The 12,239-nt window shown below is 36.1% G+C and overlaps 1 protein-coding gene across 1 annotated transcript; it reads right to left on the bottom strand.

The window, feature by feature from the left end:
- Window positions 1-4,075: 4,075 nt before the first annotated feature.
- ARGLU1 (arginine and glutamate rich 1) lies at window positions 4,076-11,809 on the bottom strand. The gene is made up of 4 exons (XM_009892161.1): window positions 11,805-11,809; window positions 8,615-8,840; window positions 6,178-6,261; window positions 4,076-4,954 (listed from the first exon to the last, which is right to left on the bottom strand). The coding sequence occupies exons 1-4, from the start codon at window positions 11,807-11,809 to the stop codon at window positions 4,790-4,792; spliced, it is 480 nt and encodes a 159-aa protein (XP_009890463.1). The 3' UTR covers window positions 4,076-4,789.
- Between the last annotated feature and the right edge of the window lie 430 nt (window positions 11,810-12,239).

Genomic DNA, 12,239 nt, shown 5'->3' with positions numbered 1-12,239 from the left:
TGGCGCGGAGGGATGGAGGTGGGACGGAGGGATGAGAAAGCAGGTGAGACCTGCCTTTCCCTCCACCTTCAGGGAAAAACCGGGACTCTGCCGTTGGCACCGGCTCAAACCTTTATTTCCTGTGCCGCAGCCGGCCTTACAGCAAGAATCGGGTTTATCGCTGAAAGTAACTCGTTTCGGCTTTTTTTTTTTTTTTTTCCCCCCGACAGTGATGCGGGCAGTAATTACGGACATATTGGCTCCGATCCTAGGCAATCTATAGCAAAAAGGCAGCTAATTTCACTGAATCAGAATTGGGCCCACAGTCCCCGATTCTCTTTCAAACATCAGTCTAAAACATCGTGAACGAGAATACACGGGACATGAAATTTTTTTATTAAGTGGAAAAGCTCACCGTTATTCATCATTACTTGAAAATGTACCAATCTTGAAAGTCGAAAAGAGATAATTCAATAGATACAATTACTGCTAAATTTAATAAAGACAAATGATCGCGTGATTGACGTTTACTGATTTAAATGGATTGTTTATTGTTTGTACAAAAGGCCAAGTGTTCCACATACTTAAAACAACTCCTACAATATCATTCACACCATAACAATGCACTTTCTGCACTTATGGTAGAGTATGTATCTAGATGTTAATTTGTCTTCTCCATGTCTGTTTTATAACCACAATTTTGGTTAACCATACCTTCTTAGAAAATGAGCTCAGCTCCTCCTAAATACAGCCACAGAATTCAAGCAGCCTCATAATAAAAATCAGAAAAGAAGTCGGTACATCCTAACCATGCATTTTAATTCTCCGCTTGACTTATTTTTATACTGATTCTCAGTATCACTCTGTGAAAACAAAAATTCTTACATTAATTTGTGGTCTGCGACGAGATACAAGGGGTGGGAAACAAAAATTCTTACATTAATTTGTGGTCTGCAACGAGATATGAGGGGTGGGAAACCAGACCCAGTATTTAACCACACACGACTGGCCTTTTACAAGGGTTTATGTCCCCTTGTGCAGTTGGCTAACAAAACAGCAGGACAAGGAGAGGGGGACAACCCTGAAATGCACACATGTGGTGGCACTAGCATGAAAAAGGAAGAGATGCGTGAAAGTCATGGTTCAGCTCCAGCTGGACCAGCCTGTTGGTCCGAAACTGTACCAGCCCTGGCACTTCGACCATACCCTCCTGCCTTGGAATGAGCCTCGGGCACACAGGCAGCTCCACGGTTAGTGCTCTTCCAAAATAAATCACCTCTGCAATGCAAACTGAAAAGCATTTATCAACTTGAATTTTACCTGAACTTGCACCGAGTTGAGACCCTACAATAACAGCTAATCATTTTCCTCCTGCTTGCCAAAGGGACAACATGTCCCCAAATACTCTGAAAATCTTTAATGAGACCCTTCATGCAGTTAAGAGTGAATCACAACTAACACCTTCACATTTGGTGTACATGCAAAAAATGGCACGGAAACCCAAAACAATCCTACGAGGGCAAGTGAATAGCATCAGAGAGGGGTTTACGATCTTCGAGTCGGCAAGAGCAACAGGCAGGGTGGGATGCATGAGGCAGCACAAAGCTTAAGAGAAAAGGAGAGGCAATGAAGATAGATCCTTCTTTTTCAAGACAAGGTAGGAGCGGATGAAGCATTGATACTTTAGTAAGGTAATACCGACATATATGTCTAGCCATAGGTACGCAGTTGCTTGTCAGCTTAAGACATTTCGCCAGCCTCATCGTCTCCGCTTTGCTAAGCTTCAAGGACACCAGCTCTCCAATACAGTTCACAGCAGTCAGCTTTCCACTTGCGCTTGGAAAAATGATGATAATGAACATGGGAATTTCAAAGAGCAGTTTAACAAATCTCCGAAGTACCAGCACACTGCTAGGATACTGCCGTAAGGCCTTCCACTCTCTCCTGCCTCTGCTGGAGAGATGCATTGGTCGGTATTAAATCAATTCTTCAGGACATTTATGAACAGGGGTTGGGAAAACTTAAGATCTCTTCTGTCATCACGTAAGGGAAATAAATACTGCTCAAGGCAGGTGGTAACAAAAAAATGCCTCCTCGCCTCCTGGGGTGGGGGGGACACCCCCCCTCCCAACCCCCAAAGCAATCCAGAACCAAAAATTGTCTAACCAAAATTTGACGTTGAAACTTCAAACTGTAATGAAATAAAATTTAATCACCCAACATAATTCCTAACAGGAATTTCTCTAGGTAGGTTAATACCCTCACATAGACCCACCCACAGAGCTCATATTCAGTTTAATCACTACCTAAATGTCAGCCTCTATTCTAACCTGCTTTGCATTAGATGGGTATCAGCTCTTAAGGGAATGCAAGAACATCACAAGTTCTTACCATCAAACGTCAGTTCACCCCCCTCCCAAACTGTGTGCACCTTTTTATTTTCCTTTTTAGGAAATTTTTTATCAACAGTATCCCTGAAGTCCTACAGTAATTTTAATAACAGCAAAAACGCCAGAATAATGCAAACATGACGTCCACCTGCACCAGGTCTACAAAAAGCTATCTGACAAAGTCAGAATGCTTTGGGACAGTAAAGAGACAGTGGCTTCTACCAACTCAACTTCTGCCCCCACAACAAAGAAATACGTAGCTGATTTTCCTCCTTTAACAGCAGGGGGAAGGAAACACAGGTCGGAAGGTGTGGAATGGCAGAAGGGGTGATCAGGACAGTAGTCCTAAAGGTGCGACTGAAAATAACCTCTCAAAGTCTAAGCCTATGCAATGTTCAATGTTAAGTGTCAAGAACAAACGCTCCTACTCAGCAGCAAATTAGTGATGTAGAACAAACTGTTTGATAACACAGCTGCATGTATGAGAACTTAGCTTCTTGCTTTTAGAAGAGGAGAGGAAACAAAAATGCATAGGCCTGTTTTGAGTATTGACTTTTAATAGCTTGTTTCTCAAAAGGGAACAGGGGATGTTTTCTGTTTTAGAAATACAGGTATCAGTTGAGCTTTAAATACAGCCTGCTCCTGCCAACAGGTCATGTACATGATTTATTTGGCTTCAGCTTTTGTTTTTATGCATTAAGCAACCTTCAACCTTCTTTTGTAATACAATATATAGACAAATTTAAGTACAGAAATAGTGTAGGTATTCTACTGTCTTCACATTTTTCTTGACATACTGGACAAAGCAATACACAGCAGTCTGCCCCCAAGCCCGGGGTTCATAGAAAGCATGTTGAATACTGCTTTCAGTGGCAGACTCAACTTGCTCCCACATTTAATTTGCCAAATCTACAGAAATAGATCCTTTGGGAATATCAGGAATTACTTCTAACTTTGTCCAATGACATTCAAACGCTCAGGCAACTGCTGGTAACTTTAATTTTACAGTTACTACAGATGTTGCACACCGACAGGAAAAAGAAAGTTTTAGAACTGGACAAGCTATAGTAATCCAGGTTTTGGCAGATGAATTATATACAAAAAGGGGACTTTATATATAGTTTTCAATCTGTAGTTTCATTTTTCAAAATAAAACCTGTATATATAAATGGATAACATTCAATATCTGTATATGAGTAACAGTTGCTTTCTGGCTAAAACAGTATATTTAGACAGAATCTCACTTTCTGTTTTTACTTCAAGTATGCTAGCCGGTCCAGTCCTTTGGGAAAAAAAACCTTCCATTTTTACATCCTTTAGGATCCATCAGATTCACTATATGGTAATCATCTTAACTTATACAATATAGTATATTAAGAGGTGAACTGAAGGGGATTAGATATTGAAGTATCAGTCTGGGTGCAGTAAGCCAAACAGCTGTTTAAACATGATACTATAGCTGAAATAAGTCTCTGTCAGAGTAAAAACCAACATTCATGAAAACAGCAGCAGCCATCAAAAACATTCACAACTGCAGGGATTTTTTACCATGTGTAATTTTGCGTTATAAGTAGGAGAAGCCACAATAGTTAAAAGCAAAATTAAAAAAAAAACAAAACAAAACACTATAGTCTTGAATTTAATAACGTGAATTGTCACTCTTATAGCTGTTTATAGAAGTGTACTAAAAAAAATTTACTTAAACATATGAATTTAAGACTTTCACTTTATTCAGCAAATTGGTTTATTTACACAATGGGGAACGCTGGTTGAATGCTGTCAATGTAATAAAAACAAATCTAACAGAGACAATACTGAACTCTCTCTATGTATTCATAGCAGAAATGACAAACTATTTCCTTACCTGTATCAGGAACATCAAGCGCAACAATGGGACAGTATCATAGGACACTGATTTAACAATAAACCACAGAGGTCCAGTAATACTATGGCATTTTACTCATGTATTTACTGACTTTTTTAAAAAAAATAAAATAATTAAAAGTCAGCAATACCCAGTATAAAGTTCTGTCAATTATCAGAGTCAAACTCTGATGAGTAGGTCAGTAAAACCTTATCAGATCATCCACAATTCATAGTGACCTGATCTGCTTCAGACCACTAATACAGAAACAAAATTGATTAGAACAGATTACCCTCTAAAAAGGCAACAATGATCTGATAAGGGTTTAACTTAATGGAAGTTTAAAAAAAAAAAAAAAAATTAAGAATTGCAGAGCACAGCCCCTATTAGAACAAGCTAACTTTCCAGACTTTCAAAAAAGACAAAAAAAAAAAAAATTGAGAGAAAAAAAAACAACACTTCAACATGAAGCTACCATACAAAGTTTTTTTCGTTTGTTTTCCTTTTTTTGTTGTTTTTGTTTGTTTGTTTTCTTTTAAGAGTTCAGAGTTGCAATTTAATCCTGGCTCTTTAGTGAGAAGGACAGTTTTGGCCTAGACTTCCCTTTGCCCAGGATAATTTTTTGCTCTTCCTTTTGCTGACGTTGTCTCTCTTGTTCTAGTTTCATCCTCTCCTCATGAATCTTTCTTTGTTCTTCAACAATTTTCAATTGTTCTTCAGCCTATATATGAAAATGGTAGAATTTAGGCCAGCATATTTTGTAGTCATAAGAGCAATTTATTCACTTCCAAACAGGTCCAATCCTGCATCAGTATGTAAGCAGTTCTACCTGAGCTAGACACCATCGTTGGTTTCAGTGAAACTATTTATAAAACGGTTGTTTGAATTGAGTTTAGAAGAAACACTGAAAACTTTATACAACTAAAGGATCACAATATTCGGTGCTTACATGCAATGTTTTTCAGCATTGCTTTGCAAACATTACATTTTAATTAGGGAAGTCAGAGAGTATATAGAGAGAAATTCCCCTGACACCTGTCACACATCAGATGAAGGCACATAATAAAGTAACAGATCTTCAGAGGTCTCCCTGCTCTAAAACCCACCTAAAACCCCCTCCTAATTCAAAACTATCTTTACGTGATTTGTAAAGAGTCAACCCTTACGCTGACTTATGGTTCTTACAGCTCTTCCAATGGTCTTCAGAAGATGCTCGTTACACCAGTTAATACTTTAAATTTTCTATTTGTCCTGTTTCCAGTATACGAGGTTGGGAAAAGGGTAAAACAGAAAAAGATCTAAAGCAGATGGAGTGCAATTTTAAGCATCATCATCTTTACCTGGAAAAGGTGTAATTACTTCGTAATTGAAACCAACAGATTTCAATCAGGATTTAGTTAGCTTAGTTTAGCTTATCATCAATTGATTAGAATCAGCTAAATCATATTGAATGTTCTTATGAGTCAGGCATCTGCTTAAATAAGCTCGGAGACCAATATAAGCTAGACTTTCATAACTTAAACATCTTAAGCTTTTGCTGAAAGTCCCTTTCAGCACTTGACATCAACATTATACTAGTCTCAAATCCAGTTTGTACTTGCCCTGCTCAACAAAACAGAATTAGTCACTTCTGTTCTAGAAGTTGAATGTGTTTGCAAACTCTTCAACCTTCCCTGCGAGATAGTTAAAAACATACTTTTCAAGTTCTGAAGGCAGCTATATTTCTCTAAATTAACTGCATCTGAACTATTTTTTCAGAATAGTGTTACTGCTAAGGATCTGGTCTCTTATGTTTGAGGGAAGGAGAGCAATGCTACTGACATATAACCGGCAACAGACAAGATAAACTCTAGAAAGGGTCGATTTGTTTATTTTAATTGTGTTGCAAATTAGGCAGAGGGACCTGTATTCCCCTACAGAACGGTTAACTACATCTTCACATACCAGTTTAGCTTGTGCTTCTGCAATTTTTCGATTATTCTCTTCTAGTATTCGCTCTAGTTCCTCACGCTTTGCACGCTCTTCTTCCTAAAGGGGAGGACAGGGCAAGATGTTAGTAAAGTAAAATATCCATTTCCGCATGTTCACTAATCTTTCTCAGAATTCTTTTGTGAACTGACTTAAAGTGGCAGCTTTACAGCCACCTATTTTGTCTCACAATGGTAAATTGCGCAGCCACTAAAACTGATTTCTAGTACTCAATCTAAATCATCCCGCCCAGTCCAAACAGCAACCAACTAAACCCTCCCTAATCATAGAATCCTGACAATTTATTACTAGAATTTTAATATCACACAAATCAACAAGGACAACTACAAAAACTGGATAGTATTTACCAAATTAAAAAGTAATATAGAAAATATAAATAAAGTGAATAGTTTGTCTCACCAATTAAGTATACCTACGTATTCTTTACCTATACTCCTTTAATCAGCATTAAAAGTTGAATATTTACTGTCTTGTCCAGTGTCCTGCAGAGTGTGCTCCTCGGCTGCCATACGCGCCAGCTTCCTCTTTAAAATGATTTGTACTGTTAGCTTGGCAATACCTGCATCAGCAGCTCAACCATTTATAAAGAAACAACATACAAGGAAGGCTGAGCTGAGGAATGCAGATGTTTATGATAAGAAGGAACAAAAATATGTAAATCATTCCTAAGGCAAACAATTAATAAGAAAAATACATTTACTGTTAGTGAAAAATACAAATGGTAATCCATACTTCATGGAGCTATGGGCTTCCTTCATGGGGAGAATGGACTTAACATTCAATATTTTGACAATTTTAAGACAGCTGAAACTGTCATTTGCAGTCTGAACTTGGAATTCAGGAGTCCAGGGAAGGCAAGATCAGGAAATAAAGCCTTGTAATTGTTGTTTTCTTGGTGAATTTTATGGAACTCTGTTATGCAACTCGTAAGTATGAAGACTGCGTGAAAGTTTTTGAGGTGTTTCAGTTCACGTAATATAGATCCGAATTATTTTAATATTTGGAAGATTTAAAGTTAGCCAGAGGTTTGTGTCTGTGTAAGAAAAAAAAGTTAATACGAACAAAGCAAGCATACGAAGAGAAAACTTCTTACTATGACTAGTAACCAGCTACTAGCTAGCACACTTCACTCCAGGCATGGAAGTTTATTCTGCGTTATAAAGAATGGATGGGACTTCTTGACATCACATTGACAACAGCAAAAATACTTCCAAACAACAACAAAAAAAAAAGTCATCCATCTGATCAAATGAAGACCTCTACATACAAAGTATTTGCTGACTATAGATGTCTAAATTCCAACTTCAATTCTTTTACAGTTAAGGTTTGAATTTGAAAAACAAGTGTAATTTAATATTCTTAATATTTGTTGTAACTCAGTGTTCTGTTGGGATTTTTTTTGTTTTTAATTTAAAGATATTATGTGACATACAAGTCACATTTAGTATGAAGGGGAAAGCTTCAGTGCTACTGTCTTTCCTTTTGTAAGCCAATCAAAATATTAATTTAAAATAAACTGCATAGGAAGTATAGGGTGAAAAAAGGCATTTGAGACTTAAGACTATTCAGGACAAATTTCCTTTACGGTTTAAAGTTTGTCTTGAAATTTCTGGATCCTGGAATGATTGGTGCAGGCAGGCATCAAAGCCTTTAGTAGCAAATTACTGTCTCACAGAAAGACATTTTCAGCTTCTGCTCCAGCTGCTGATTAAAAAAAACAAAACCAAAAACCCAAGTCACATATTCAGCTTGACTTCAGACAAGGGCAACCTGCTCTTTTATAACTTCTAGGGAAAAAAAAGTAGTTGTTAGTAGTTATTAAAAATGGATATAATGATTTGGACATAGATCCTTCATGAAGACGTGGATGGGCTTATGCTCGAAGTCCCAGAATTAGTCCAATGTATGCTCAAGGAAAATGTTCATTTTAAATGAAGAGTAAGAAACCTATTTGTTAAAGACAGGTACTGCAGCTCACTGCTGGACCCTGCTTTTTGCCTGACTGAAGGCAAAAGCCTCTTACAGTCTAGGTAAACAAAATGAAACAAATGAAGGATACATAATTACAGATTTTCAATACCCTTCCCCAAAAATGAAAGGACCGCTGATAAATCCTGCAGCCATGGCAAAAGTTTCAAACAATTCTGAAATATGTAGGTCAGTTCCATTAAAAATCAAGTATCCTTGTTCAGGTTTTAGGAGAATAACTGTTTAAGTATCAGTGAGCTCCTCTGAATAGGCTAGAAATTAAGTTTCGCAGCAATGCAAGTTTATACGAGAAGGGAATTAGATTTGCTGTATTCCATCTCTTTCTGAACCGAACAGGAGGCACAAACCGACACTGAAAGTTTTGCCATGGACTGTCTCTACTTTCCAAACGACCGAGCGTTACCTCTCTGGCTTTTTGTGCTGCAAGTTCAGCTTGTCGCTGTCGCTCGAGTTCTTCGAGCAACTGCTTTTCCATGATGCGCTTAGCCTCCTCCACCCTGCGGAGAACCTCTCGCTCAATCTCATCCTTCCTTTTCTCCAACTCTTCTTCTACACGTTTAGCCACAAGCTCCTCCACTCTTCGAGCAGTTTCTTCCTCTATGAGTTTCTCTTCAATTTCTTGTTGACGGCTACAAAATGCAAACACTAGGATTACCCTTTTAATCAATAAAGAATGGCTGCACTGAAACAAACGCATTCAAATACACAGCATCAGCCACAATACTGAATCACTTTTTAAAAGTTTTATACCTTATACACACAGATCATATATTTAAAAAAATGTTCCCTACATTTAAGGGAAGTGAATATTCAGGCAGTGTTCCTACTACAGGAACCCATTCAGACCACACCATATTTAGCATCTCTCCGTATCTCAAGACACTAAGCTTAAGATGACAGCTTATCCTACTACTTCTTGATCACTTTTAGGGGGAAAAAAAAGAAAAGAAAAAAAGAAAGAGACCCCACCCAACTTTGGCCATCCTTCACCCTTCAGAAATGTAAATGGTCTCAATTTTAAGCCACGTGTAGCAATATAATGTATTAATATCTTGTTTTAAAGCCACTACTCAGAGGCACCAAACTAATCTTTAATAACTAAAATAGAAGACAGAAGCAATAAAATTTGTGATTTGATGATTTTAACAAGAATTCCAGGTGTTGTACCTGTAATCTAGTTATTCAATCATTTACCTTATCAAATTTCAAACACCTCAGCTCTTCTTAACTTCCTATTTGTAGCATTCTGTTTCTACCTTGCAACCTTTACAGTTTTCCATGTTCTGAATTTTGGAAGTATTTTCAAATGTCTTCTTGTCTTTATTTTTGTTTAGCAGTAGCAACATTATCACTTAGCCTGATCATTGTCTCAAGTTTTCATTAAAAAGGATATAAAAAGAGTAGGTAAATTTGCAGGCTTATTACAAAATGAAGGAAAAAAAAAATCTTCTGTGTAGTAATCACAGTACAATACGGCATTTAGATATCCAAAGACCAAAAAAAGTGAATACTGTACAGCTACATTTCATGTAACACTACTTATCTGGAATCATTATGGGCTTTGAGGAGAAGGTTGTTCTCTTTAACCTTGAAATTGAACTTTCATCTTAAGTATTCTGTGAAGTACGAACAATCCTACAAACTTAACTTCTGGCCTGTCAGCACCAGTAACCCATGATTTAGAATAATAACTACTGTTGTATATCCTAGTATTGATACTGTTGATAACCTACTATCATGTCATTTTCATAACGTTTGCATTTTCTTACTTATCTTGAAAGATAGATCTTATTTATATTGAGAGAGACAAAAGCAACTTTTAAAAAAGGAAAAAAAATGTTACAGGTTTACTAACTTTTAGACTTCCTAGTGTACAATTTGCAAACATGCGATAGGAGATAATGAAGTATTGATTACTAGAAGTGATAAACATGTGAGATGCAGAGGTGAAAGGCTCCCAAATTCCCCATTAATATACCTTTTCTTTCAAAAGTGTGCTGAAACAAATGGGTAGTCTATCTCCTTCAGTAAAAAAAGTTTGGAACACCCAACTTAAACATTCAGCCCCAAAAGACAAATTTTATTCTTATGTTCCTGAAGAGATAGCAAATTTACCCAGTGGCACATTAGACCAGCATTCACTTTTCTGAAAGCAACACAAAATACCTTGAGGTAATTTATTTCAGAAAAACAAAAAACCAAGACCACCACCATCCAGAAAAATGCATCAACTCTGTTCTGTAAGTGTATCTCTGCCAAGCCACTACTACCTACAATCCTTTTTGGATAAGAGGTAGGGAAGGGGTCAAAAGTTTAAAATATTAATTTTTTTAACACCCTTTATATACTAAATAAGCTTTTAATTTAAAAGTTTTTCCTTCCCTCTTGCAGGTATCTATTTAGGAGCAAGTACTCTTGCTGTCCTGTACTGATACAGCTTATCATACGTAAGAGGCTGTTCTACAGAAACAATTTTTCAGAAAGCTCACATTCACATGTCTTATACAACTGTTTTAGCTTTACATTTAACATCAGGGAAATCTAGAATAAAAGTTAGCTATTTGAATAAAGATAGTAAATAGTTACAAAAAAAACAACCCCTGACATCCACGTCTGAAGTAAGTTTTCAAATATTCTCAACAACTGATGAGGTACTACAATTTAATTACTACAATTTAATATTGTGCCTGCACACATTTAATTCTTCTCACCCCAACAAATTCCATTAAAATTTAATTAAACCAAGCAAATTTATCTTTTCACATTCATAGGCAATGGCAGTATTACAAATACATAATAACTGTTCAGTGTAAGCAACTACATTTCTTGAAACACTCAAAATAGAATAAAGTAAAAAGTTATTCTCAAAGTTAATTTATAATACCACCCTGTGCCTATGGATAAAGATAATTCTAAACAATGGCTTTGAGTTTATCAAATTATAAACACAGACATAAATCTCAATGATTTATTCTGTAGTTTATACCAACTATTCCTTGCTTTTTTTTAAATTGTATGAACAAAATAGGAATGAATGAAGTGTTTTATACAAATGTATAAGCTTATCATCCTGACCTACTGAGTCACAACTCCAGAGAAACAGGTAAATCATTAATGTAAAAAAATTTTTAGTATTTTCCATTTACTTCTTAAAGACTAATTTTAGAAAATCTGCAGAAAACAAGCTGCATACATTTCAAGCAGATTTCTGAGGGAAAAAAATGTCCTATTTGCAAGGCGTTTATAGAAAAGCAGCATTATAGGAAAAAGTAGAAGTTAGGCCATGTATTAAGATTTGAAGAGAGACAAGAAGAAAGTCACTTTCAATATATGACCTGTCCACTAGTTAATTCAGTCAGCCAGACTTTCTTTCCTTAAGTAATCTAAGTATATACTAACATATATAACACAATTTACACATGATTTACTCAAATATCAGTTTTCTAGTCTATTAAGTTTTATTGCTTTTTCTTTTCAAAATTTAAAGTGTACTCTAGAAGCATCAAAATTCTGTACCAAATCTTGTTTCTCCCTCAGAAGTTTACTATTTTGCTGCCTATATCACTCAAATGTCATATTCCTTGTATACTGACTTCATGACCGCTTTAAAATTTTAAAGCTAACTTATATAGAAAACTTACTGTAGAAAATAAGAGCTGAAATGTATGTTGCTACACCTCATATTATTGAATGAACGAACTCCTGTTCACTCAGTTTCCATTTGATCATCTCACAGCAAAAAAGCGATCAAGTATTTTAGAGGTATTATTTAAAGATTATAAACACTTCCATTATCTACGGGCACTTGAACAGATTCTCTCTTTCAACTTTTAAAGCCTAGACATAGGCTAACCATAAAATTCTCCACTAGGCCTAACACTGTTCAAAAATTTAAGTAGGATAATATTTATTTTATTTGTGTAATGTTGTCTCTCTTCAATCTTTAAATCTATTTACGTTATATTTAAAAGAATACCTATGAACTAAAATAGTTCCAGAACAGTAAGATAAACTATTCACTGTACTCT

Source organism: Charadrius vociferus, unplaced genomic scaffold (genome assembly GCF_000708025.1).
Source record: "Charadrius vociferus isolate BGI_N301 unplaced genomic scaffold, ASM70802v2 scaffold218, whole genome shotgun sequence".
In the NCBI taxonomy this organism is placed as follows: Eukaryota; Metazoa; Chordata; class Aves; order Charadriiformes; family Charadriidae; genus Charadrius; species Charadrius vociferus.
This window is presented reverse-complemented; position numbering and strand designations above follow the sequence as displayed.

Bases quoted from the DNA above. Each gene is read 5' to 3' on its own strand.
- ARGLU1 (XM_009892161.1), bottom strand. The intron at 6,262-8,614 runs GTAACGCTCGGT...CCTCCCCTTTAG, and splicing joins CAGCACAAAAAGCCAGAGAG to GAAGAAGAGCGTGCAAAGCG. The intron at 4,955-6,177 runs GTATGTGAAGAT...TTTCATATATAG, and splicing joins CAGAAGCACAAGCTAAACTG to GCTGAAGAACAATTGAAAAT.